General features: G+C 35.9%; 2 protein-coding genes across 2 annotated transcripts; both read left to right on the forward strand.

Annotated features, from left to right (window-relative positions):
• Positions 1-7,955: 7,955 nt before the first annotated feature.
• LOC106409043 (acid phosphatase 1-like) lies at positions 7,956-9,813 on the forward strand. Its single transcript, XM_013849729.3, has 3 exons — positions 7,956-8,493; positions 9,028-9,237; positions 9,428-9,813. The coding sequence occupies exons 1-3, from the start codon at positions 8,060-8,062 to the stop codon at positions 9,603-9,605; spliced, it is 822 nt and encodes a 273-aa protein (XP_013705183.2). The 5' UTR covers positions 7,956-8,059; the 3' UTR covers positions 9,606-9,813.
• A 4,891-nt stretch (positions 9,814-14,704) lies between these two features.
• On the forward strand, positions 14,705-15,933 carry LOC125588266 (cellulose synthase A catalytic subunit 4 [UDP-forming]-like). Its single transcript, XM_048759523.1, has 3 exons — positions 14,705-15,336; positions 15,437-15,629; positions 15,702-15,933. The coding sequence occupies exons 1-3, from the start codon at positions 15,301-15,303 to the stop codon at positions 15,863-15,865; spliced, it is 393 nt and encodes a 130-aa protein (XP_048615480.1). The 5' UTR covers positions 14,705-15,300; the 3' UTR covers positions 15,866-15,933.
• The last annotated feature ends 10,259 nt before the right edge of the window (positions 15,934-26,192 follow it).

Consider the following 26,192-nt stretch of genomic DNA (forward strand, 5'->3'; position numbering starts at 1 on the left):
TCACATCGTATCTTGACTCTTCTCTCTGCACAGCAACAGATTATTTTTTTTCTTTAAACTCTATTTTGCTCCATAATCTCCAAAGTGCTTCAAAACACACCTGAACCTGTAAATGACCTAAAACAGACTCCAAGTACATAATAAAAACTCTAAACATGGCCTAATTTATGGCATAAAATAGGTAAATATTGGGACCTATCAACTCCTACAGAATTATCATCTTGCTTGTCCTCAAGCAAAACATATAACAAATTTGTGGAAGAGGTTTGAAAATATAGAGACTTACCATTCGTTAGAACCACCACCTTTACCTCTGCAATGTTGCAAGCCACATCAGATCAATACCAACTTTAAAGGCACTTTCATGTAGTTAGCCTTGGCTTAGCAACCATACCATCTAGCCCACAGCTCACAAGACCTAATCTGACATATCCCTCCACTGACCTTATTTCTGAAATTATTCAATAAATGTCTGCAAATCGATATCAGTGCTCTTCGTTGGATGTCTCAGTCCTGAAACTAATACCGATAAAAAGAAATATTATTTTTACAGATACCGAGAAGTAAGTTATAAGGAGTAACGATTACCGGCCAGACCGAGTGGAATTCACCATTCATACTAACTGGATTAAATCTTTTGTTTCTACCCTAGATAACTATTTTGACTTTCAATAGAAAAATTACAAGATACCCCTTTTAAAATGCTTCCATGCTGCTCTATCAGAAGGGTGATGCATCATAAGAATATATTCTGAAAATATCATATATACTCATAAGATTTTTGAAATCTTTGTAATAATAAATCATACGTACTGCCTATTTGTCTACGTGAACACACCAAACCAAACTCAATAATGGCGAAGAAACCAAACTCACATCATAACAAACGTTTGATTCAGTAACTAGAATGTTGTTTCAAAAATATCAAAGTACACCAAACCAAACTCAATAATGGTGAAGAAACCAAACTCAGAACGGGAACACACCAAAGTACACAAAGAACTAATGCCATAAAATGTATTTGTCTACGTGAACACACCAACCCATAATATAAATATAAATAATATGTCTCACCATCACTGCTGTATTCTTCTTCTTAACTCCGCTTGTGTCTTAAAAGAGAAAGGGGGCACATATTTAAAAATTAGAAACCAAGATTTAAAGATACCAAATATTCTTTCGATCACATTTCTTAAAGACGCATGACACAAATTTAATAACTCGTTATGGTTGCTGGGATCATGACCTTCGCCCATAAATTCTTGTAGATGATAACGAGTACTTCTAAATGGAGCTAAAAAAATTCGACGGTTGGCAAACCCACAATCTGCTAAATAAAAAATTCCTGCATAATTTAAACATCGCAAGATCAGTTGTATATACATGTAATATTTTCATGATATTAGCTTAAATTTGTCACCCATACCTTCTGGATCTTCTAGTTTGCAAGTGCTTCTTGTTAGAGCATCACTTAAAATTTTGAATCATGAGTTGAACCTTCCCACCCACGAATAACATACATGAATTTTAGATCAAAATTGCAAGTCGCAGGAACATTTTGTGATACAAATCCTTTACGATTAAGATAGCTTGGAAAATCACATTTTGGCACCATTGCAAATATATGAGTGCCATCTATTGCTCCGATGCAATCTTGTAATGATAAAAAAAATTAAGATGTCAAATAAAAAACATATTGATTTTTTTTATTAATAATACGTAGACAAAATCAGAACTATGTACCTTGAAGTAAGGATAAAACTTTGTGCTCTCTCTTATCTTTGCACATGTTGTCACTCCAGGCTTCGCCATCGGGTCTGGCGCTAAAGTATTCAGTGATTTTAGAACCTTATTAAAGTTCTCACTAGTGGCAAATACTGATCCCTTGAACGTGTCTATTGTGAAACAATATTTTGAACTCTGGCAAATAGTTAGGAGAAATGTAGTAGCACCATCTCTTCAACGCATATATTGTGGGTATCTCGCACACATGTTTTCACCCGAATAAGTTCACACAGCTTGAGAAATGAGCTTGGATACATGTGATATAAAGATCGAAAGTGTTCTGGTTCTTCCTTCAATGCTTTCTGAATGTAATCATAAAGAGAAGTCAAGCAGAAGTCAAGCATAAGCATGAAGCAACACAGAGAATAATAATGTATCGTATATGGTCAACAATGGTGGCTAGAAAAAAATCTTATGCAACAGAATATACAAATAGCCTATAAACTAATGGTAAGAAGAAGTAGAGTACATGTATGTAGCTGGACGCGAAAATTTGTGTCTTATATAATGAACGAGAAATATTGTGTCCCATTGAGATTCTTTTTAGGAAATTTCTAGAAAGATTTTTATATATTACCTTAGAAAGAGAAACTTTTTGAAAACAATATATTGTGCAAATCCATGATACTCAATAACAATCTCCCGAAATCAATACAAAATATTTGATAGCAATGTGGAGAATATTTGTTAAATCTACAAAACTTTTAAAATTCTGTCAACTTTTAAAATCACTAAACTCTTTCCAAATTCTAGTTCCAATAACCCCGTAAATGTTTTGATTCCATGTTTCCTAAAATAAAGTTTCCAAAACTGGAAATTTTCTAAAATGGTAACTTCCATAATTGGAACAACTCATGAAATAGAAACTTTCGTAAAATTGGAAATTTCAAAATGGAAACTACATAAATCAAAAAGTTTCCTAAATTATACTTATGGTTTCCGAATTAGAAGACTAGGTTTATGAGTTTCAGATTTGATATCCAAAACTAAAATAGCCATAACCTCTTAACCGTACCTCGGTTTGTCGATCTGAAAGATGATCTGGAAAGCTGACAACGAGACCTTTCCAAATACTAGGGATTTTTCCGGGCTACGGCTAGGTTCTCGTATATTTTTTTGCAAATGATTCTAGTATATTTTTTGCATTTGTATATGAATATAAATTGTGTATACATATTGCAATCGATTTTAAACTATCAAATTGGTAGAAATTAAAAATGGTTTGTATTATCTTGTGACTAACGAATTAGAAATAATTAGAACTCACAATTTTTTTTTCTGGAAATCATATATAGGATGATAAGAAAGATGGATTAAAAATTAATTAAACTTAATTATGATTTAATTTTTTTTTCTTATTTTTAAGGTTTGTATAAAGCAACAGTAAAATTTACAAACTGATTTAAACTTTGTTTTGATTAGAATCATTGTGTTCCAAAACCAATTAACTCAAATTGAATCAAAATCAATCCATACTTAAAATTATATTCTCTGCACCAGTTCATGAAAGCAGATTATAAATAAAAAATAAATAAAACAGACCAAACCAAATTATATAACAAACGTTTTAAGCAAATCATCACCAAAAATTAATATTTATATAACACAAACCAACAATGACTATCCAAATTAAGAATTTTGGCCTCATCTCAAAGACCTTACTCTTTCCTTTATGTTGGTTTGCAGTTTTAATGATTCTTTGTAATAAACACTCTAATGATTAAATTAATGTCATTTTGGAGCTGCATGATATTAATAGATCTGAAGACAATAAGAGGATATTAATAGATCTGAAGGCAGATAAAGGGTATTAACATTTCTTATTATCTCACCTAAAAATTCATCTAATTTTTTTAGAATCTAAATCTAACATATGAATTACTCAGATATGATCAATGGAACCCAAATCATATTCTAAATAAATTGCATACATAAATCTAATAAAAAGATAAAAGACTTTGAAATCATCTCTCTGATGAGTTCTAATCTGTCTCTCCAAAAAAATTAAGTGTAGCATAAAATGGCTTTAGAGTAAATATATGTCTATAACATGTTAGGAAATTTCTTGCAAATATTGGAAACTTTTGGATCTTTCGCCAATTCATGAAACTTGCAAAAAAAAGTCCTCGGGATTTGTGTATGATGGATGTTGATCGGCATCATGCCAAAATATGGTCATCAACTTGCTCTCTTCATCTGTGACTCTCTCCATGCTCCAAAGTGCTCGAAAATCTCCAATCTTGTCAAAAACATACATGAACCTAAAATGACTCGATAAAAACTTGAAATATACAATTAAGACTCTGTTTCGAAAAAAAAAATACAATTAAGACTCTAAAACATGACTTATATCATGGTCAAAACCCCATAAAACCATGATATATCAACTCCTTCAAACTTAACTTTTGTTTGCCCTCACGCAAAACAGAGGATTAAACCTATGAAAAAGGTTTGAAAACGTAGGAACTCACATATCCTTTAGAACACCACTTTCACCACTACTTGTTGCAAGCCACATTAATTAGTACTAAACTTAGAAAGTACTTTCATGTATTTAATCTCTGCTTAGCAACCAAACCATTTTCATCCCACAGTTCATACGAGATATTCAAACTCACCACCACTGACCTCATTTAAAAGCTAAATTGCAGTCTAAACAAGGATTGATCACAAGACACATGGACTCTTACCCATTCAAGTTTCTGACCCGTAGACAATCTTACTCTGGTTCATTTCCTCTCTCTTTTCTCGCTTCACCCAGTAGATTTCTCCATACCTTGCAAAGTATCATTTTACTTTTTCTATCGACTAAGTTTATTAGAAAAACTTCCATGAAATACAAGCATAAATGATGGTTGTCACGAAGCACCTGATTCACTTCTTTCTTACCTCTATCTTTTTTTTTTCATTTCATTCTATCTTTTTTTATTAGTGAAGGGAAAAGAGAAAGGAATTATACTTACACATATTAGTCTTTTCAAACCTAGACGAGGAATCCGATCAAGTGTATACCAAGGCCCAAAAGAAGAGATTCAAGTAGATTAATATTGGAGGTCAGCTTTGGATCCTTCATACACCCTCACAAGCATGGATGTTATTGGCAGAACAATCACGCTTGGCTTTTCCATATTGTACAATCTGCAATCAATAACTCAAATAATGGTGCGACGTAATAGTTAGATGATTATTTCCAAGAAAATCTCATAGTTCTCAACTAAATCGATTTTGTCTTCGAATGGTCGGATGGTTGCTGGCGTGTCTGGCTGGAAGAGTGATAGCAGCGGCCAGGCGGTGAGCTGTTCGTTGGTCGCTTTTTGCACCTCTTTCTGTTGAGAGAAGCGTGCCGTTATGGTATCCATGAAGTCAGACACGGTCGGTGCTGCTACCACTGGGGTGGGTTCCGGCTCCTCACCAGAACTCGACTTTCCGTGAGTCATGATCGTTGTTAACGCTACTTCATTCTGCTCCACGGTGGGCACACACTGTTTGATCTGAGTTTGGTCGGGACTCAGTACAGTAGGACATAACTCGTCAGTTAGTTAGTTCAAAGGCGTTTTATTATATCGGAAAAGAGTAAATGGTTAGAGATTGGAAAGAGTGAACATAAAAGAAAGCCGGTGCTCGGAGATCTGGCTAGGAAAGTACAAGTTGGCAAGAAACAGTGAGTAAATTTTTGGGATCCCCTTCTCATTAGTCCTCCTCCTCCTTATATAGATAACCTTACTTTACCTTCACCCTAAGTCTTCTTGCCCTAATGGGCTTGGTCTTGATCAGACCGAGCAACTGGGCCAAGCAATCAGGCTTTTGAGCAGAGCTGGCGTGTTTGCTTTGTGAAGTCAAATAAAGCAGTCCTAACTGGGGACCGCTTAGGCGGAGCTGATGTCCTTTGCTGGCTTGTCGGACCAAATCTTCTATTTTATAGGTTTTGCGTGGATGGATGCAATCCATCTCTTACATTTTTGATAATTTTGAACAGAAAGTTGAAAAACAGTAGTTCAAGAAAAGCATTCTTGTCGCCTATATAAAGTATGTGAATCCAGACTGATCAAGAACTGAATGACTTGTCAAGAATTTTATCTTGTACAAACTAATAAATCTCTCGATGAAGGAGGATCATATTAAATAGAAAAATAAATAAATGAGAATGTGTGAGATATTGTAATAATGAGAACAAATAAAAGGGTTAGGTCAACAATTGCGCATGAATTCTACAGCTATTTACAAACTTGATTTCAGTGATTAGCTTAATTAAGGACGTGTAAGATATACCTATTAGACTTGTTCAGCATATACAAAAAGCTTGTGCAGATGTTCGCCTTAATCTGTTAGAAAAGATTAAGATATATAAAGATTGTTGTAATAAAAAACTACTATCAACGAATATTCAATCCGACTATCAGCATGGCCATACTCGATCAAATATGCTACAATATATTACAACTTGGAAAAAAAATACCACGGATGTGCCAGTTAAGTTGGTTTAAGCGCAAGTGTCGGTGTTCTTGTATTCTTGGGTTCAGTGCACCGTGGGAAGGATGCTTTGCGCCATAATTAATATTAGCGCCGCCGAGTCCCAAACCGGGAAGATTATTTGGCCAAAGGTCCGGACAGCTCCTGGTTATTAAAAAAAACTTTTGAAAAAACATGGATGAGAAATCAAATAGTGTAAAATGAAAAGTTACATACCAATTATAACTATATCCGACACGACTGCACGTGTGAGGATTAGGCTTTGAGCAATATAGACCCGTTTATACAACCAAAATATGGTTAAACAATAATTGGTTTTATTGGTTGTTATGTTCTGGTTATATAGACCACTTCAAAGTTTGAATAATGTAATAGATGTTTGTTGGTGTAAAAAAAACAATAGAATAAGACAATCAATGTATACTGTAGGTAATTTTAGCACTAGATGTTCTCCGAACCCTTTTCATCGATCTTCTTGACAGATTAAGAGACTTCAACGCATTTATACCAAGTATGGTGTAGTTTTAAATTAGGATAACATAAAACTGTATAACTAGAAATCTATTACAATTTTTTTAAAGAAAATTTGTGAAGACAATTTTAAAATTTTGAAAAGAAAATGTAGAGTGTAACACGTCTTTCATAAAAGTTCAACGTAATAATCATTCGATATGTAAACTTCACAACATAAAATTCCAAATTAGACACCAGGATCATTAAATCTTCTAGTTCAAAACAATAGTTCATCATGTGAACTTGTTTTGAATACTATTTAATATATTAAAAGATGCATATAGTTCTTCTCAGATCATGACAGCAGTAATCACGATTTAAATCTAAATGGTTCCAGCTTGTATCAAATTAATTAAACACAGCCCTTTCTCAAAAAAAAAAAAAAAATCAAACAACATACTACGATAAAAATGTGAGACCAACTACGTATAATGGTGAGACATTTTCTTATAATGGTCATGGACCTCATGCTCTACAACTTTGGTCGGTTTATTATCTGTATAGGTATGCTCATTTTTCGTGTGTTTGCAACTTACATACGTACCATCGGATTTATATCCCGATTACGATACAACAGCAGTGCGAATATTGCGTTTTGTGTTCGGAGTTCGGATCAGTTGATTACGTATAGGTGCAACCTTTTCGATTATATCCTGAAAATATATTAGTAAGAACACATTTATTCAGACGACCACGACGGTTGATTATATTAAATTGCATGAGCTGGAATAGATGTTTTTCACTTTATTTTCTTCAAGTTGCCTATTTCACATCAAGACATGGTGCCCACTTTCCTTCCACTAATATTATATGTATAGCGATTATATTATCTATGTAAAAATGTGCTGTCGTTTACATTCATCCCAAAAAATAATTTAATGTATATACTGTATGTATATGCATGATCACATCAACATGATAAATTTAATCTGTAGGACTGTATATATTGAACAACACTTGGACACAAAATGTATAACTATAATATATTCTAACTCTTTCTTTTGTTTTTATTGATAAAATGAAACCGACTCGAATATACACAAACTGACATAGTGTAACGAAAAGTTAAAATCATCTTTACATAAGAAAATTAAGTAAGAAGTTCGATTTGAAAATGTCACGGTAACATCACTGACAAATCAGTGCTAAATCTAAAAACAATTATCAACTTCTTTTTTTCTTGTAATGTTGACATCTATACTTCTACATCTATTTATACACATTACCATATTACAGAGAGATCTCCAAACACAAGTAATCTTCTTCATCTTTCGATTCCATCATCGACAGTATGGCTAGATCCTTGGTGCTCTCGCTAACACTCGCATTCCTTTTCATCGGAATGGTCTCAGCTCGTGACTGGAACATCCTAAACCAGTTCAAAGGACTCAAGTCTACCAAAACCACCACCAGCCAAAAGGGGGTCGCCACATTGAAAGATCCAAACCTAACCGGATACTGCGAGAGCTGGAGAATCAACGTGGAGCTTCACAACATCAGAGACTTCACGGTGGTGCCACAGGAGTGCGTGTGGTTTGTCCAAAAGTACATGACATCATCTCAGTACGAGGATGACGTGGAGAGAGCCGTTGATGAAGCTATCCTCTACCTCGGAAAAACTTGTTGCGAGAAGAAGAAATGTGATGGCATGGATGCTTGGATCTTTGACATTGATGACACTCTTCTCTCCACCATTCCTTACCACAAGAGCAACGGCTGCTTCGGGTAAGAAATTGAGTTAACCATGTTGATTAGGTTTGGTTCGAATTGTCACAATTTTAGTTTTTTTTCTTGGGTGTAGATAATGATTTTTATTTTTAATATTTTTACATTTATATAATCCTGTTTCTTGAAGTTATATATTCTAGATTTTTCACACATCTTAATAAAACACATTAAATTTGTATAGTTTTTTGTGTTTATTTTTTTCCATAATTTTAAGCGAATAAAAATTTAACTAGTGCAATTAAATTTTTTTTTTAATTTGCAATTAGGTAATAAAACATGCATTGAAAATATAAAAGATGGATCTTTTTGAAACAAATTTATTTTTTAGAATATGTAGTTTTAAGAAACGGAGGGAGTATTAGTTAAATATCAGTAATTTATATGTATATTTTTTTTCTCAGCTCGGTTACATTAATTTTGTCTTAAATTTGGTTGGTTTCCAGTGAAAAGTAATATGAGTTAGTTACAATATATTAGCTTCATATAAATAATTACATTTTGGGATTATAATTTTACATTGATTTGAATCAGTGGTGAGCAATTAAACACGACCAAGTTTGAGGAATGGCAAAGTTGGGGAAAGGCACCAGCGGTTCCAAACATGGTGAAGCTGTTCCATGAAATCAGAGAGAGAGGTTTCAAGATCTTTTTGGTTTCTTCTCGCAAAGAGTACCTCAGGTCCGCCACCGTCGAGAACCTTATTGAAGCCGGTTACCACGGCTGGTCTAACCTCCTCCTCAGGTATATATTGTTCCTCTGTTCCTTCGAGTCTCAAGTCTCAACAGTTGTCTTAGAACAACACTAGTACAAACCACTAGCTAGGTTATATGTCCTAATCCATATAAATATATGAGCAACCAACATTTTGAGCTCTCTGAAGTATTATAGTTTGATCTGGATATAATAAAATTGTCAAACCTAAAAATTGCAGGGGAGAAGAGGAAGAGAAGAAGAGTGTGACCCAATACAAGGCAGATGTAAGGACATGGCTTACAAGTCTTGGATACAAAGTTTGGGGAGTTATGGGTGCACAATGGAACAGCTTCGCAGGCTGTCCAGTTCCCAAGAGAACCTTCAAGCTCCCTAACTCCATCTACTATATCGCTTGATCAAATCATATATTACTGATCTAACCAAATAAAATAAGATCAGATTTTCAGATCTGATTCTTGAGTCGTTTGATGGTATCATCTTTTTGTTTTCCCATTTCTGGTTATTATAACCAACTCTTTTTTTTTGTGCAACTGGTTTATGTAACCAACTCAAATGCTTATGATGAGTGATATATGAACCATGATCATCTTTGTTTCTGTTGAATTCACTGTTTTATTTTGTATTACCATTTTGGGCCTTTGTGAAATTGACTTTTGTTGAATAAATCCTCCCTCTCTCTATCTGATGAGATTAAACAAAACTTGGGTTCACCCCCTGTGGTGAACTCTTATATTCACCTCAACTCTCTACACCAATTAAAGTACCATGTAGTATTAGTTAAAAAGGAAATAAAATTAAAGAAAAAAAAACAAGGAAAATATGTGAAAAAAATATAAAAGAAGTCGTTGTCAAAGAAGAGAACGTGATCTCTATTGCCTCTACTTTTTTCTTCTTCATCCTCACAGAGAAGATATGAAGCTTTATTTGTCAAGTTTAAGTTTCTAATTCTGTGATTTTAAATCTAATTTCGACTTTATCTTCTCGAAATCCAATCAAATCATGTTCTCTTATGAGATAGATAAACAATAATCTGCATCAATTTCTAAACTCTAAATCCTAAACCTAAATCGTAAACTCTAAACTTTATTTAGATGTATTAAGTTTGGGTTTAGAGTTTACAATTGAGTTTGGGTTTAGAATTTATAATAGAGTTTAGGTTTAGGGTTTACAGTTTGGGTTTGGGTTTGGGTTTAGGGTATAGAATTTGGATTTAGGATATAGAATTGTATTTGAAAGCACATAATAAGAGACTCAAAGCTTGACGAATGAAGCTTCGTATCTTTTATGTGGGGATGAAGAAGAAAAGCTGATGTCTTTTATTTTTTCAACTGTTTTTTTTTTTTTTCTAATTTTGTTTTTACTTAATCCTACATGATATTTTAATTGGTTTAGAAAATTGAGGTGAATTAAATAATTCACCACAGGGGGTGAACCCAAGTCTTCTCCATTCAAAAATGATTCGGTGAATTTCAGATACCAAGTATTCAGCAAGACAAAAAAAGTAGTCAGCAAGACTTTTTTTTTTTTTTTTTGATAAGTATGTGAATATCATATAAATGAAGCAGATTGTACATGTACAAGGTTAAAGCAGTTCAGCCAATCATTGCCAAAAAAAGATAAAAACAATGAAAAGCTTATCTAGTTAGAAACAGGTTCCTAACTAACGGGACTTAGCAAGAGTGCTTAAGCCAGCAGCCGAGCAAGTTTTGAAATTTCTTCCGAGACTTCCTAGCGATGATAGTTTGTCTGATGAGTCTGTCAATCTTCCTGAATGTTACTTGAGGAGTCGATGCTGGAGATGAGTGGAGTCGTGCGTTCCTCTCGAACCATATGTTGTATACCGTGGCTTGAATCACCAGCAAACGGAGAGTCGTGGGGCAGATACTGTCTTTTCAGATCTCTTAGAAACACAAAGAGTTATAAGAACAACTTTTCTTATTAGCTTTAGAAACTACTCAAAACTAAAGCTCTCAATATGTTTCACTTAGATCATATGGAACACCTCTCCATTAGACCTATATTTATATGAAAGACAATTCCCTTTAACATGTGGGATATGGAAAACACAAACCTAACCTAAATAGAAACTTCCTTTTTCTATTTCTAGGTTTCCTTATTGTGTTTATCTTAACATATTAAACATCTAATAATATGTTAAGTTTCCACAAGCTTGGAATTATCCAACATTCACCCCCTTAATTCCAACTTGAATTAAGGAGATCAATTTCTTGAACTCCGATTAAGCTCCTCATTTGCTTGAACTCAATCATCAAGTAATCATCCTCCAGCACACCATGGTGTGCGAATCCACCCATTGGATTCACATCTTTCTCAAGGTTAGACCGGATGCTCTCCTTGCTTCCGTACCGCTCCTTCTTAGAATCGGTCCAGTTCTTGTAGAACCTTCTCATGACCTCTTCACTTAAGTTGCGATGAGCCTTGTGGCTGAACCTCACTGCGATGAAAACTCTGGTCACGTCCGCCATCTTGCGTACGTGAGCTCTGGGAAGGATGTCGGCCTTCTGCTCAACACCCAACTGATTTATCTCTGGTTCATCTTCAGCTTTTGAGAACCTTGACTCCATTGGTACGTGCGTTGTGTCACACGCTTCCACCTTTGTGTCACACACTCCTCCGTGAGTCGTGTTGTACACTCCTACGTGAGTCGTGTTACACACTTCCATCTTTGTGTCACACAGGATTCCTTGAGTCGTGTTGCACACTCCTACGTGAGTCGTGTTACACACTTTCATCTTTGTGTCACACAGGATTCCTTGAGCATACCTCTCTTGCTTTATTCTGATTCTGGCTGCTCCTTGAATCACCTCTATGCCAAGGTAGTACGTTAGCTTACCTAAATCTGACATCTCGAACTTCTTAGACATCTCCTCCTTGAATTGCCTAATCATCTTAAGTGAAGTTCCTGTCACAAATAGATCATCAACGTAGATGGCTATGATCAAGACGTCTCCTCCTTCAGTCTTGTAGTACACTGATGGTTCCTTTGTGCACTTCTCAAATCTCATCTCCTTGAGAACCTGATCAAGTTTCACACTCCATGCTCTGGGTGCCTGGCGTAACACATGCAACGTCTTGTGTAACACACAAACTCGATCCTCTTCTCTTTTCTTCTCAGAACCAGTCGGTCTATCTACAAGCTCCCATATCTTGTTTCTTGTGATAGACTCCAACTCGTCTTCCATAGCTTCAACCCAATCTTCTTCACAAGATAGGTTGAACTCATCTGAGGCAATCTCTCCTCCTCTATCGGTGCATCCTAGATTGAACACATCTGAGGCAACCTCTCCTCCTCTATCGGTGCAACCTAGATTGAACATAACTGAGGCAAACTCTCCTCCTCTATCGGTGTGAGATCTTTTGAGCCGATAGAATGCCTCACGATTATCTGCTGGCGTTGGTGGTGCACTTATTCCACACAAATCTCCAAGCAATAATCCTAATGGCTTTGATGTACAAACCATGGCCTTAGTCGGGAATGAATCTCTGATTTGCTTCCCTGCGAAACATGTGTTACACACGCCTTCTTCGTGTGTGACACTCGGGAATGAGTGTCTCCTTTGTTTCTCTGCGAGACATGTGTTACACACGCCTTCTTCGTGTGTTACACTCTGCATTCCTACGACCATCTCCTTCCTTACCATGTTGTTCATCACTCCATAGCATATATGTCCTTGTCGAGCATGCCACCTCCATGTAGCATCTACGTCCTTGACATGTAAATATTCCGGGTAGCTTATCTCCATAGGGGTCTTGTAGAGACGGTTTAGAGATCTCGTCACACGAACTAGCAACCTTCCATGCGAATCTGTGAGCGTTAAGAAGACATCTTTCATGTTAACCTCACATCCGTTCTCTGTTGCTTGCCCAAGACTCAATATATTGTGCTTCAGATCGGGTGTGTAGTATATATCCTTGAGTGCCTTCTTCTCTCCAGTCTTGCACACAAAGGTAACCACACCCTTTCCTACAATGTCAACACACGATCCATCACCAAACTTCACCTTCCCTTTGGTGTTGAAATTCAAACTCGAAAAGAACTCCTTGTTCCCTGTCATGTGATTGCTCGCTCCATTATCCAAATACCAAACACTTGCATTGCCTTTGTCGATATCAAGATTCTTCGGAATCACCTTATCTTCGTTCAAAAACACCACCTCGTGTACGTAGAGTGCATCGGCCTCTTCTGTCTCGTTTAGGTTGGTTTCTTGATCCTTCTCTGACTTCTCGGGACAGACAGTTGCGTAGTGACCAGGCTTGTCACATCTCCAACATATCAGTTTTGAGCGATTCTTTTCCGAGTTGTTATCTTCGGTGTGTGACGCACGGTTTTGGTTGTGTGACCTACCTCGACCTTTGCCTCTACCGTTCCTTCCTCTTCCTCTACCACGAGAATTCTCATAGCCCCTCTGACTATGTTCTTCATTGTTCGAAAACATCAGCTTCCCTTGGTCTTCTTTCTGAGTTTCTTCTCCTACACGCTCCTCGTACGCCTTAAGCCTTCCAACTATGTCTTCAAACCCCGTCGAGTTGAGATCTAGGACTTGCTCAAGTGATGCTACGATCTGGATATACTTGTGTCTTGGAAGACCCTTCAAGAACTTCTTGACCATCTTGGATTCTTCTATGTTTTCTCCCAACGAGGTTGCTTTGGATGATAGGCCCGATATCTTCCCCGCGAAGTCATCGACCGTATCTGCATCATCCATCTTCAACCTATCAAACTCTGCCATCAACGTCTGAAGTCTCGCCTCCCTTACACGATCAGCTCCTGGGTGTCGTGACTTGATGGCGTTCCAGATCTCTTTTGATGCGGTTTGTTCTCCCACCTGGAGAATCAAAGTCTCTGGAACAGATTGAAACAAAAGAGCTATCGCAACATCGTTCTTCTTTTGATCATCTGAACCGGGTTCGATTGTGTCCCACACTTCATGAACACGTAGTAGAACCTTCATCCTCATCGACCAAACTGTGTAGTTTGTCGATGACAACATCGGACATTGGATGGATGTAGATCCAAAGTCCTTCGTGCGTGGAGCCCTAGTCACGTCAGCCATCTTGCCGTCGCGATCTCTTATTCACAAGCACCAAGATCTTAAGCTACAACTTAAGCTTAGATCGAGTCTCCAACCTGAGGCTCTGATACCAATTCAGATCTCTTAGAAACACAAAGAGTTATAAGAACAACTTTTCTTATTAGCTTTAGAAACTACTCAAAACTAAAGCTCTCAATATGTTTCACTTAGATCATATGGAACACCTCTCCATTAGACCTATATTTATATGAAAGACAATTCCCTTTAACATGTGGGATATGGAAAACACAAACCTAACCTAAATAGAAACTTCCTTTTTCTATTTCTAGGTTTCCTTATTGTGTTTATCTTAACATATTAAACATCTAATAATATGTTAAGTTTCCACAAGCTTGGAATTATCCAACATCTTTAAGGTCTGACCAAGCAAGGAGCGCAGTCCAAGTGTGGAAGAGGACCGGTCTGTATCCCAAGCGTTTCAACACCAGAGTCCATAGCTGCTCACTGAAGTCACAGTGCAAAAAGATATGATCACGTGTTTCTGGGTAGTTACTGCAGAGACAACAGGAAGTATCAATCTGATGGCCCCAAGAGGCTATTCGAGTTCTTGTAGGTAGGCGGTCCAGCTGAGCAATCCACATTATGAAGGCATGACTCGGAGTGTGACCACGAAACCAAGATGTAGTATGGTTTAGTCAGCAAGACTTGAGCTAGAAACATAATAACTTGAAAGCTAAGCTAAGTTATACAAACTCTAAAGAATTAAGAGGAAGAAGTTGGAAGCACTCAAACAAAAAATATATATATATAAAATAAACTCTAACTAAACTGAAGTGTCTCCTTCCACCAAATATTTTTGCTGTCACTTGAAGCTTTCTTCTGACACAAACCTCACCTTACAGTTTGGTACAACCTTAGTTTCCTCCACAGCAATTTCTAAGAATTTCGCCTTATCTTACCGGCAAATATCAAAACACATAGTCTCATACATTCCTCTATCTCTCCTGCTCTGCTTTCGAGCTTAGCTTGCGTCACCATGGAACCAAACACCATGACCAGCTTCGACGATAAGGTAATAAGAGTAACAAATATGGACACTTGTTTCCTGCGTTTTATTCTTTCATATGGGTTTGCGTAAAAACCTCAAAATAATTACTTTTTTGCTGATACAGCATCGTCATTCCTCCTTCTCGTCAAAGATCTGTAGAATCTGTAGCTATGAGGTCAAAGACGGGGACAATGGCAATACATTCGTGGCTTGCCACGTGTGTGCATTCCCCGTTTGCAAACCTTGTTATGAGTACGAGCGTCGCAACGGTGAAAATTGTTGCCCTCAATGCAACACTCCCTACAAACCCAACAAAGGTAAACTTAACTAGCTTGCCACTTTTTGTTATTTGTTTTTTTTTTTTTTAAAAGGCTCTCCAAAAATTTCAGGAGATGAAGAAGAAGAAAACAATGGTCCGGTTGATTCAGATGGTGAATTGGATATCAAGAATCGCAAGGATGCTTCCTCCATTCACCAGAATTTTGCCTATGGATCGGTAACTTACACTACAAGAAAACAGCGGTATTCTGACGGACGTTCCGACGGAAAATGAATTCCTCGGAATATACCGAGGAATTTCCGAGGAAATTCCGAAGAAACACAAAATTTGGTTTCCTCGGAATTTCCTCGGAATATACCGACGGAATTCCGAGGAAAATTCATTCCGTCGGAATATTCCTATGGAATACCGAGGAAAATTGTATTCCTCGGAAAAAACCGATGAATTCCGAGGAAATATTATAGACGTTAGAGAGCCGTTGGAGAGCCGTTGGGGGATTTTAAATATTCCGAGGAAATTCCGACGAACTAGCCGTTTGCATCGGAATTCCGTCGGAATTTCCTCGGTCTGTCGGTAGGATTTCAACTATAAATACAAGCACCCCTCTTCCTCTTCATTCACTCCATATCTTCATCCTCCCTATCACTCTCTTTACACACGAATTTGATTCATAAAAAACATGTCTTCTTCAAATTATTTTTGTTCTTGGATCGATCGACCTCATTTGGATCCGAACACGAGATTGCTTACGGAAGAATACCAACAAGGTATAACCGAATTCATGGGGTTAGTTCACCGACAACCGGAAGCAAAAACATGTATGTTAAGATGTCCTTGCTCTAATTGTAAAAATAAAAAAAGTTATTAAACAGTGGGATGTTTGGACTCATCTATATTTGAGTGGGTTTACTGAGCAGATCGTAAATGATCATTTTAGAGGGGAAGATTTACCCAATGTCGAAGCTAGGAGATTTTATGATATGTTGGATGCTGGAAAGCAACCATTGTACGAAGGTTGCAGAGATGGTCATTCAGCTTTATCATCTGCTACAAGATTGATGGGCATTAAGACAGATTATAATTTGGCTGAAGACTGTGTGGATGCGATTGCTGATTATGTAAAAGGTATTCTACCCCAAGATAATGTAGCTCCTGGCTCATACTACGAGGTTCAGAAACTCGTAGCTGGTCTTGGTTTATCGTATCAGGTAATAGATGTATGCAGAGACAACTGCATGATTTATTGGAGGGCGGATGAACAGCGGGTTTCATGCAAATTTTGTGGGAAGCCTCGTTATAAAGATACGAGTGGAAGAGTTCCAGTACCATATAAAAGGATGTGGTATTTGTCTTTGACGGAAAGGTTGCAGATGCTGTATCTGTCTGAACGCACAGCGCAACCAATGAGATGGCATGCGGAGCACTCAACAGATGGTGAGATCATACATCCTTCAGATGCAAAAGCGTGGAAGCATTTCCAATCAAAGTATCCCGACTTTGCGTATGAGAGAAGAAATGTCTACCTTAGATTATGTACTGATGGTTTCAACCCGTTTGGCAAGAGTGGAAGACAGTATTCTCTATGGCCAGTCATTCTTACACCAAACAACCTACCCCCAAACTTGTGCTTGCGATGAGAGTTTTTGTTTCTCTCGATTCTCGTTCCCAGACCAGAGCATCCTAAGAGATCACTTGATGTGTTTCTTCAGCCACTAATATATGGGTTGCAACAACTATGGGCTCAAGGTGCTGAAACATACGATGTTTCGTATAAAGAAAACTTTCAAATGCGGGCAGTACTAATGTGGACAATAAGTGATTTTCCAGCATATGGTATGTTATCTGGATGGACAACGCATGGAAGGCTATCATGTCCATATTGTCAAGATAACACTGATGCTTTCCAACTAAAACACGGAAGGAAAACGTGTTGGTTTGACTGTCACAGGAGATTTCTACCACCAGATCATCCATATCGTAGAAGTAGGAATTTGTTTACGAAGAACAAGAGGGTGTTTGATAGTCCACCTCCAGAAATTCGTGGGAAAGATTTGAAGACACAACTTAGAGATTTTGGTGCAGAAAAGACGCCAGACGTCGGTGGACATGAGCGTTTTCCGGTAGATGGTGTTGGAAACCTACATAACTGGCACAAAAAAAGTATTTTTTGGGATCTGCCATACTGGGAGGATCATCTACTAAGGCATAATTTAGATGTCATGCATATTGAGAAGAACTTTTTTGACAATCTCATGAACACGATCCTTAATGTTCAAGGTAAAACAAAGGATAATTTGAAGTCAAGACTGGATTTAGTCGATATATGTGCTCGTTCAGAACTTCATGTTGATGAGAATGGTAGGGCTCCTTTTCCCATATACCGACTTGATGCAGCGGGAAAGGATGCGTTCTTTGATTGGATTTCAAACGATGTGGAATTTCCAGACAGTTACGCATCTAATTTGCGTAACTGTATCGACAGAAAGGAAGGAAAGTTTACTGGCTTGAAAAGCCATGATTTCCATGTAATGATGCAGCGCCTCCTTCCGTTTGCCTTCAAGGAACTATTACCACGAAATGTTCATGAAGCAATTGCAGGGATAAGTGGTTTCTTCCGCGATTTATGCACAAGATCAGTGACTCTTGAAGGTATTGAAAATTTGAAGACTCACATAGCCGTGATTCAGTGCAACCTTGAGAAGATATTTCCTCCCTCATTTTTTGATGTTATGGAGCATCTTGTTATTCACCTGGTAAGAGAATTGGAACTTGGTGGTCCTGTGCAGTATAGATGGATGTATCTGTATGAGCGGTATATGTTCCGTTTGAAGAAGATGGTGAAAAATTTAAGTAGGGTGGAAGGTTCTATAGTCGCACAGATGATCAATGAAGAAACTTCAAACTTTGCCGAGTACTACTTTCCAGCAGAAGTTCAGACCAAAAACAGAAGACCTGCTCGGCATGATGATAGAGGCGAACGGGCAACATATCATTGGAAGGTTCCAGACATTTTCACAGACGTTGGACGACTTAGCGGAAAACCAAAGGACCGTCGACTTACTAATCAGGAGCGCAGTCATTTGCAAACATATTTACTCACCAACTGCGAAGATGTTCTTCAATATGAGAGGATTTTCATGGCAGAAAAGCGGTTCGAATATAGATACGCCACAGAGGACGAACTAGAAGAAATGAAGCAGAGAGAATTTGGTGGATGGATGTTTACTTATGTGAGTGCTGGTTTGGCCAGAGGTGAAACATTTGACGATTGGATACGCGAGATGGTCGTTGGACCAAACTTTGTTGTGAAGTCATATCCGAGATTTTGTACTCGAGGATATGCATTCACAACTCAGAAGAGGAGACGTTCGAGTACGACTTATGATGCTGGTGTTTGTTCTGCATCAGGAGATGATGTATACTACGGACACATACATGAGATTTTGGAAATCAAGTATTTGGGCATGGTTGGATTGCGCTGTACTGTTTTCTATTGTGATTGGCACGACAACACTCCAGATCGAGGTGTGAGAACAGATGCATTTGGTGTTACATCAGTAAATTCGAGACGGAAGCTGCAATATTATGATCCTTTCTTTCTTGCTTCTCAGGCCGATCAGGTTTGTTATATCAAGTACCCCCGGGTAAGAAACAGAGATAATCCATGGGTTACTGTTACAAGACTCAACCCGAGAGGCCGAGTTCAGGGAAGTTCTGAGCTGGAAGACCCACTACAACCAAGCACATCCGGCAACTTAAGTGCAGCAGAAGATTTAGGTGGAGTTGGCCTTGTAGTCGATTTAACCATCTTCGGAGAGGAAGCCGCCGTTCACGTAGAGGATGAACCAGTGATTGGAGAGTTTCACCAAGATCCAGATTCAGATTCATCTGGTGATGACGACTCGGAAACAGACTAGCGTCGACTTTTTTTTTTTTTTTTTAAATATAAATACCGAGGAAATTCCGAGGGCAGATAGGTTTTCCTCGGAATTTCCTCGGAATAGATCTTGTCGATTTAAGGATTTGATTATACATTCCTTTTCCTCGGAATTTCCTCGGAATTTTCCGAGGAAATTCCGACGAAGATAGGGTTTTCCTCGGAATTCCCTCGGAAAATTCCGAGGAAATTCCGAGGAACTAGGGGTTTTAAACCGAAAACAACGTTTTGCGGATTGAATAACACATATATAACCTTCATTAAGTGTCTTAACCAGATTATGAAGTCAAACTTTGGTGTTTTACCCAATAACAAAAACTTTTACGATTGCATGAATGAAAACCACACAACATAAGAGAAACACTTATACACTTTAACAAACGGTAAAAGGAATACTTACAATAATTTTTGAAATTTTGTTATTTCATGGTTTATGATCATCTATACAAAGAATCCTCAATGGTATGCATTATAATTGTATAAGAAATAAAATACAGCAAAAATAATCGATGTTTTGAAACCCCAAACCCTGGTTCCTCAGAATTTCCTCGGTAATTACCGAGGGTATTCCGAGGAAACCTTGTTCCTCGGAATATTTTCATTTAACCGGGTAAACCAAGCCGCCAAATATTTCGCGAAAATTGAATTAATGATTTCCAAGGAAATTCCGACGGATATTGTAAATATTTCCGAGGAAATTCCGACGGATAATTTCCGTCGGACCCCTCATTTTATTAGGTCGAGCCCGACCTTCTTCCCCATTTCTCTCCGCCGCACTCTCTCTTTCCCCTGCGATTTCGTCGACTCCTCTCTTCTCCCTTGCGATTTCCGGCGCTTTCTCTCTTCTCCCTCGCGATTTCCACCCTAATCCTCATGTATGAACCCTATCCCACTCTCTTAGGTTAGATTTGTATGGTTTTTAAGTAGATTTGATGATTTTGGAATGAGATTTATAGATTTTGTTAGGGTGAATGGTAGATTTGTGTAAAATCGAGTTTGATTATTTATTTCACTTGATTTGAATTTTTTTTTTTAGTTTTTATTAAATTTGTGGTTATAAAAACTGAATTTGTAATTATATATATATATTGAAAACGTTTTTTGTATATAAAATCTATTTTTTGCATTTTAAATTCATTTATATATTTATTAAACATTTTTAAAATCTATAAAACGTTTTTTAAGATTAAAAATCATATATATAATATTTAAAATCATTTTTTATGTGGTTATAAAACGTTTTATGTATTTTATATATAAAATATAAATTTCTATATTTATTAAACATTTTTAATATTATTAAAACTATTTTTGGTAATTATTAAACATTTTAAATATTTTTAAAACTATTTTTTGTAATTATTAACTGTTTTTGGGATTTATTTAAACTATTTTTTTAATTTTAAACTATTTTTTATTTATTAAAACTTTTTTTGTTAATTATTAAACTATTTATATTTTTGTGATTAAAAACTATTTTTTTAACTATTTTTTATTTAAACTGTTTTTTTTAATTTAAATTATTAGAACTAATTTTTAAATATGTTTTTTTTAATTTATAGGTCTAATGATGATCAGACCCGGCCTCGCCAGCGTCGCATCCGGGGTGGTATGGGGAGCCAGTCTCGGGGTTCGTCCAGCCGTGTTCAGGATTCCGTTTCGCCCCACAGCTCCTGCCATACATCTCCCTCTCCATTACTCGCTCCCGCTGCTGCACCCGCTCCTGCTCCTCCGGGTCCTCCGGGAGTGATGAGTGTTGCGCAGTTGGTTCGACAGCCCGGTCGTGACCATCTTCCCTATTTCACTGAGTATCCACATGGACATGGTCAAACATGGTAATTAAACTTAAATTTTTTTCCTTAAAATTTGATTGATTATTAATAATTTGTTCTTTTTATTAGGTTCAACCGATCCGGGAACGGAATCAGCGCATGGATCAACCGTATGATGTACTCTGTCCTCGACAGTGGACATCCGACTTTCACTCACTTCCCTCCCGAGAAGCAGCATCTGTGGTTTCGTCAGTTTGCGGTAAGTATTCAAATTTTTTACTTATATTTTTTTATTTATTAAAACTATTTTTTGTGATTATTAAACTATTTTCTATATTTATTAAACATTTTAAATATTATTAAAACTATTTTTTTAATTATTAAACTATTTTTTATTTATTAAAACTTTTTTTTTGTAATTATTAAACTATTTTCTATATTTATTAAACTATTTTTTATTTATTAAAACATTTTTTTGTAATTATTAAACTATTTATATTTTTATGCTTAAAAACTATTTTTAAACTATTTCAGCAAGAATTCAACTGGAATTCCGATGATACGCTCTCTATCTATAACCATTTTGTCCATAAAGTTATGGACAACTATGGGAAGCAGATGTACGAGTGGAAGAAGAAGTGGGAAGTAAACAAGGTAGTTTTTAATTTATTAACAATTTTTAATTTATTAAACTATTTTTTAAATTATTAAACTTTTTTTTTTTTAAATTAAAAGGTCCCAAAGTCGATGAACGACACGGTCTGGAAGGAGTTGTGTGAGCATTGGGATAAGGAAGAGACGAAAGAAACTTCTTCCACCAACTCCAACAACCGCAGGAGCGACCGTAAAGGGAAGGGCATCTACAAGCATAACTTGGGTGCCCAATCTATTGCCACTCTCGCGGATCGCATGGTAAGTTCAACCGCTTTTTCTTCAATTATTTAAGTTTCGGAATTTTATTTTTTGTGCATTTTTTCAAATTTCTAATGTTTGTTTAATTTATTTTTTTTCAAGGCGGAAGAAAATGAGGGCGAGCCGGTTGATGATCTCGCCCTAATGAAAAGGGCGTATACCAACAAGAAGACCGGTCAGATTGATGATGGTCTTGTGAGGGACGTGGTCGACCTGGTCCAAACTCAGGTGTATGACGAAGTGTCTCAGCTTCAAACCGATGATGACGATTCGACGGCTTCGACCAACTTGTCCCGGGTTCGAATCAACGAAATCGTTGAATCGGTAAGTTTTTTTTTTTAAAGTTCAATTTATTTATTTCTTGATTTTTATTTTATCATCAATTTATATTATCTAAATTTGGTTATTTATATTTCAGTCGGTTCCAAAGAAGAAGGGACGTTTGGTCGGTTTGGGTCGTCGCTCCCGGTCGGCTGCTCCTTCTTCTGCACCACCGCCATATGTTGATCCAGAAGTTCTTACGGCTCAGCTGAAAGACAAGGATGATCGGATATCTGCGTTGGAGACCCAGATGGCAGCTCAACAGGCGGGCTATGAGACCCAAAAGAGGCTGAACGAGCAGATGATGGAGATGATGAAGAGGATGTACCCGAACGAGGTGTTCCCGAACATTCAAGCCCCGTAGTTTTTTTTTTTTTTTACCAAAAACTCGGAATGTTTTATTTAACTTTGAATATTATCTACTATGTTTTAATGTTTTATGTTTTATTCAATTTTAATTTTAATTTTAAATTTTTGAATTTAAATTTTAAAAATTTTAATTTTTTTTTTTAAAAATAATTTTTTTAAAAAAAATAATTTTTTTTAAAAATAATTTTTTTCGAAATTCCGAGGGAATCGATGTTCCTCAGAATTTTCCGAGGGAAAGGCGTTCCTCGGAATTTTCCGATAAACATTCCGAGGATTATTTCGTCGAAACTTCCGAGGATTGGACCATCGGAATTCCCTCGGTATATTCCGAGGAATCTTCCGATGAACTTTGTGTCCTCGGAATTTCCTCGGAATTTTGTTTTCCGACGGAATTCCGAGGAAATATGAATTTCCGAGGAGATATTTCCGAGGATTTTTTTCGTCGGTATGTCCTCGGAATAGCGTTATTCCGACGACATACCGACGATTTTTTCCCTCAGTATGTCGATGTTTTCTTGTAGTGTTATGACTGTTCGATGTTTAGTCTTCATTAACTATCTTCTTTTTTTTGTTTGAAAAATGTTAAATTTGATTCAAAAGAAAAGACAATGCTACTTGTTTATGACTCTTTCCAAACATAAAATAAAATATAGGATCTCCTCTACTTGGTCATTGGCTGTCTTCCCCCATCTCGAATCAAGATTCTGAATATTTTCTGGCTATTGTAGGAAAATGGAGACTACAATAGTAAGCAGCAACGACGTCAAAATGGCCGAGCCTTTTCTTCCACCGGAAGTGGTATACATACACATATATATTATTCGTCATTTATGCATACATATAGAACTAAGAGAAAAAAACTGAGACTAGCTTCTGTGTGATTTGATTTGAAGTGTTGGGGAAAACGATCGACGACGGAAGCAATTTTCTATCTGGAAGACATCGAAGAAGGCTCGAAGGGTACGAGCACGATAAATCGTCTCTCATGTCGCAGAAAAACTTCGACAAGAGATTTGGGATGTCCCCTGTGTTCATTGCATGGACGTTGATGGAGAAGCGAGGGTTACCAGAGGCGACGAACACGAGCTCACTGATCAAAGAAGCGATATATGTCATTAGCTGTGGATACGAAGAGAAGACTGAATGGGGCAAAGATATCGGATGGATCTAGGATCAGTGACAGAAGATCTGTAGATAGTTTTTATTATATTTTCTGGGTTTTTTATACATATATAATCTATTCTATTAAAAGAGAAGTCATGACTTAATTCATGTGTGATTTTTTTTTTGGACCAACCATTAGAAAGTTGTTAAAATTAATTTTTGTATAAATATTTAAATTATTTGAATCATTCTAAGACAACCAAATCAAATAGATATTCCTATATTTACTCTAAAATTATATCTGAATAAAATATTTTTATATCTTTTTATTCCTATATATATATATATATCATTTTTTACTAAAACAAACCTTTTAAATATTTAAGTAATTTCGTGTTTGTTTAACATAAATGTATATTCATTTTTCACTTAATTTTTTTTAAAATATTTAGTTAATGTCTGTTTATTTTAAAATTAAATTTATATTTAATTTTAACTAAAACGACATTTTAAAATATCTAACTAATTTTCTAATTATAAGTAAACACATGTACAATTTTTTATTAACCTGCGATATTAATTCAATATAATAGTTTTCAATAAATGTTTGGTCTTTCACAAGTAAAATTTTTTAATTTAGAATTTTATATCACATCATTTAAAATATGAAAAATTTAAAACAAATAAATTAAATTATTGCATATGAACTATAAAATTTTTGTGTTTAAAAATATTATATTAAACAATTAGTAATATGGTAAATATTATAATTAATTATGTAAAACAATTAATTATATGTGTAAAATAAAATAATCACCCGCACGGTTGTGCGGGTCAAGATCTAGTGTTATGTTAAAAATGCTAATTTTGAAAATTTAAGTTACTATATTTTAGATAATATTATAAATTTTGAAAAAAAAATTTAATGGTAAAACTCCTTTTAAACTAAAGATTTACCCGTTAGGACCTGTTAAGATTTAATTCATTAAATAAAATTAGTTTGAGATTTTTTTCATTAAATACTTAGTTTATTCGGTTGAAAGTTAAATATAGGTTTCTATACTTAATTATATATATTTGTGTATCTCCTCCTTCGTCAAAAGAAGGTGAGCCGTCTCCATTAATTTATTTATCTTTCACTCTATACCTTCTTCTTACGTTCTCATTCTTCCTCTTCTATTATCATTCTCTTCTTTTCCATTGCTTTATTCCTTCATGCTTTCTATGACCGTGTGCGAAGGAAAGAGGCATTCTCTTTATCTTCCTGTTCATTACCAATCGATCACCACCGTATCCATCGTAGCTGATATACATGGAGCCATCGTTGCTCTTGTTGCTGTTGTGTAGCGGAGTTGAGCTGAGACGTGGAGTAGAGACGAGCGACGGAGCTACCGCATCTCATCACCACCGACGCCGTCTCACCATCACTGATCCACATGACCATAAGTTGTGGCCCACCGGTGGTGCATCCCATGTCACCGGAGACATTGCCGTGTTGTCGGAGATTGCGTCGTTTGGTTAACCAAGGAGAAGCGTGAGATCTAGGGTAAGATTTACCTCTTTCTTGCATTCCAAGGTTCCTCTCTTCCTTTTGATTAATCGCCTGCCACCTGAGTTCTCAACCGTTATATATTAATTAAGAAACATTACAATATTATTTTGTAAACACGTGTCACCATAGAATGAAATTCAGAAATATTATACAAAAGAATATTCACTTTCCTAAAATAAAAGCTACGTAATTACCTAATATCAATAACGTATATATGACATTAATGATTATGAATAATGTATATTTGATAACAATTTTTGTATCTTAGTTTTTTTGTTTAATTTTATGTTATTAAAATATATTAAACAATCACATTAACTATATAATAAAAAATTAATTTAATATTTTTTTATATGTTATATTTTGAATTTTTAAAATGACTATAAATTACTAAAAATTAAAAACATTAAATGTTTCATCCTAAAATTTTGTGATCAATGATTTTTTTTTGTAATAACAAGATACAAATGATCATAAATCGTATGAATATAAAATCTCATATTATAAATTAATATATTTTAGAATTAAACTATATAACATATAAAATACATAAATATGTTAAATCTATAAATTTGTATTGAAAAAGTATTGAAATCTTAGTATTTTAATTTTGAAATTTTTATTGAAAAAATC

The sequence above is a fragment of the Brassica napus genome, chromosome A2, assembly GCF_020379485.1.
Source record: "Brassica napus cultivar Da-Ae chromosome A2, Da-Ae, whole genome shotgun sequence".
NCBI lineage: Eukaryota > Viridiplantae > Streptophyta > Magnoliopsida > Brassicales > Brassicaceae > Brassica > Brassica napus.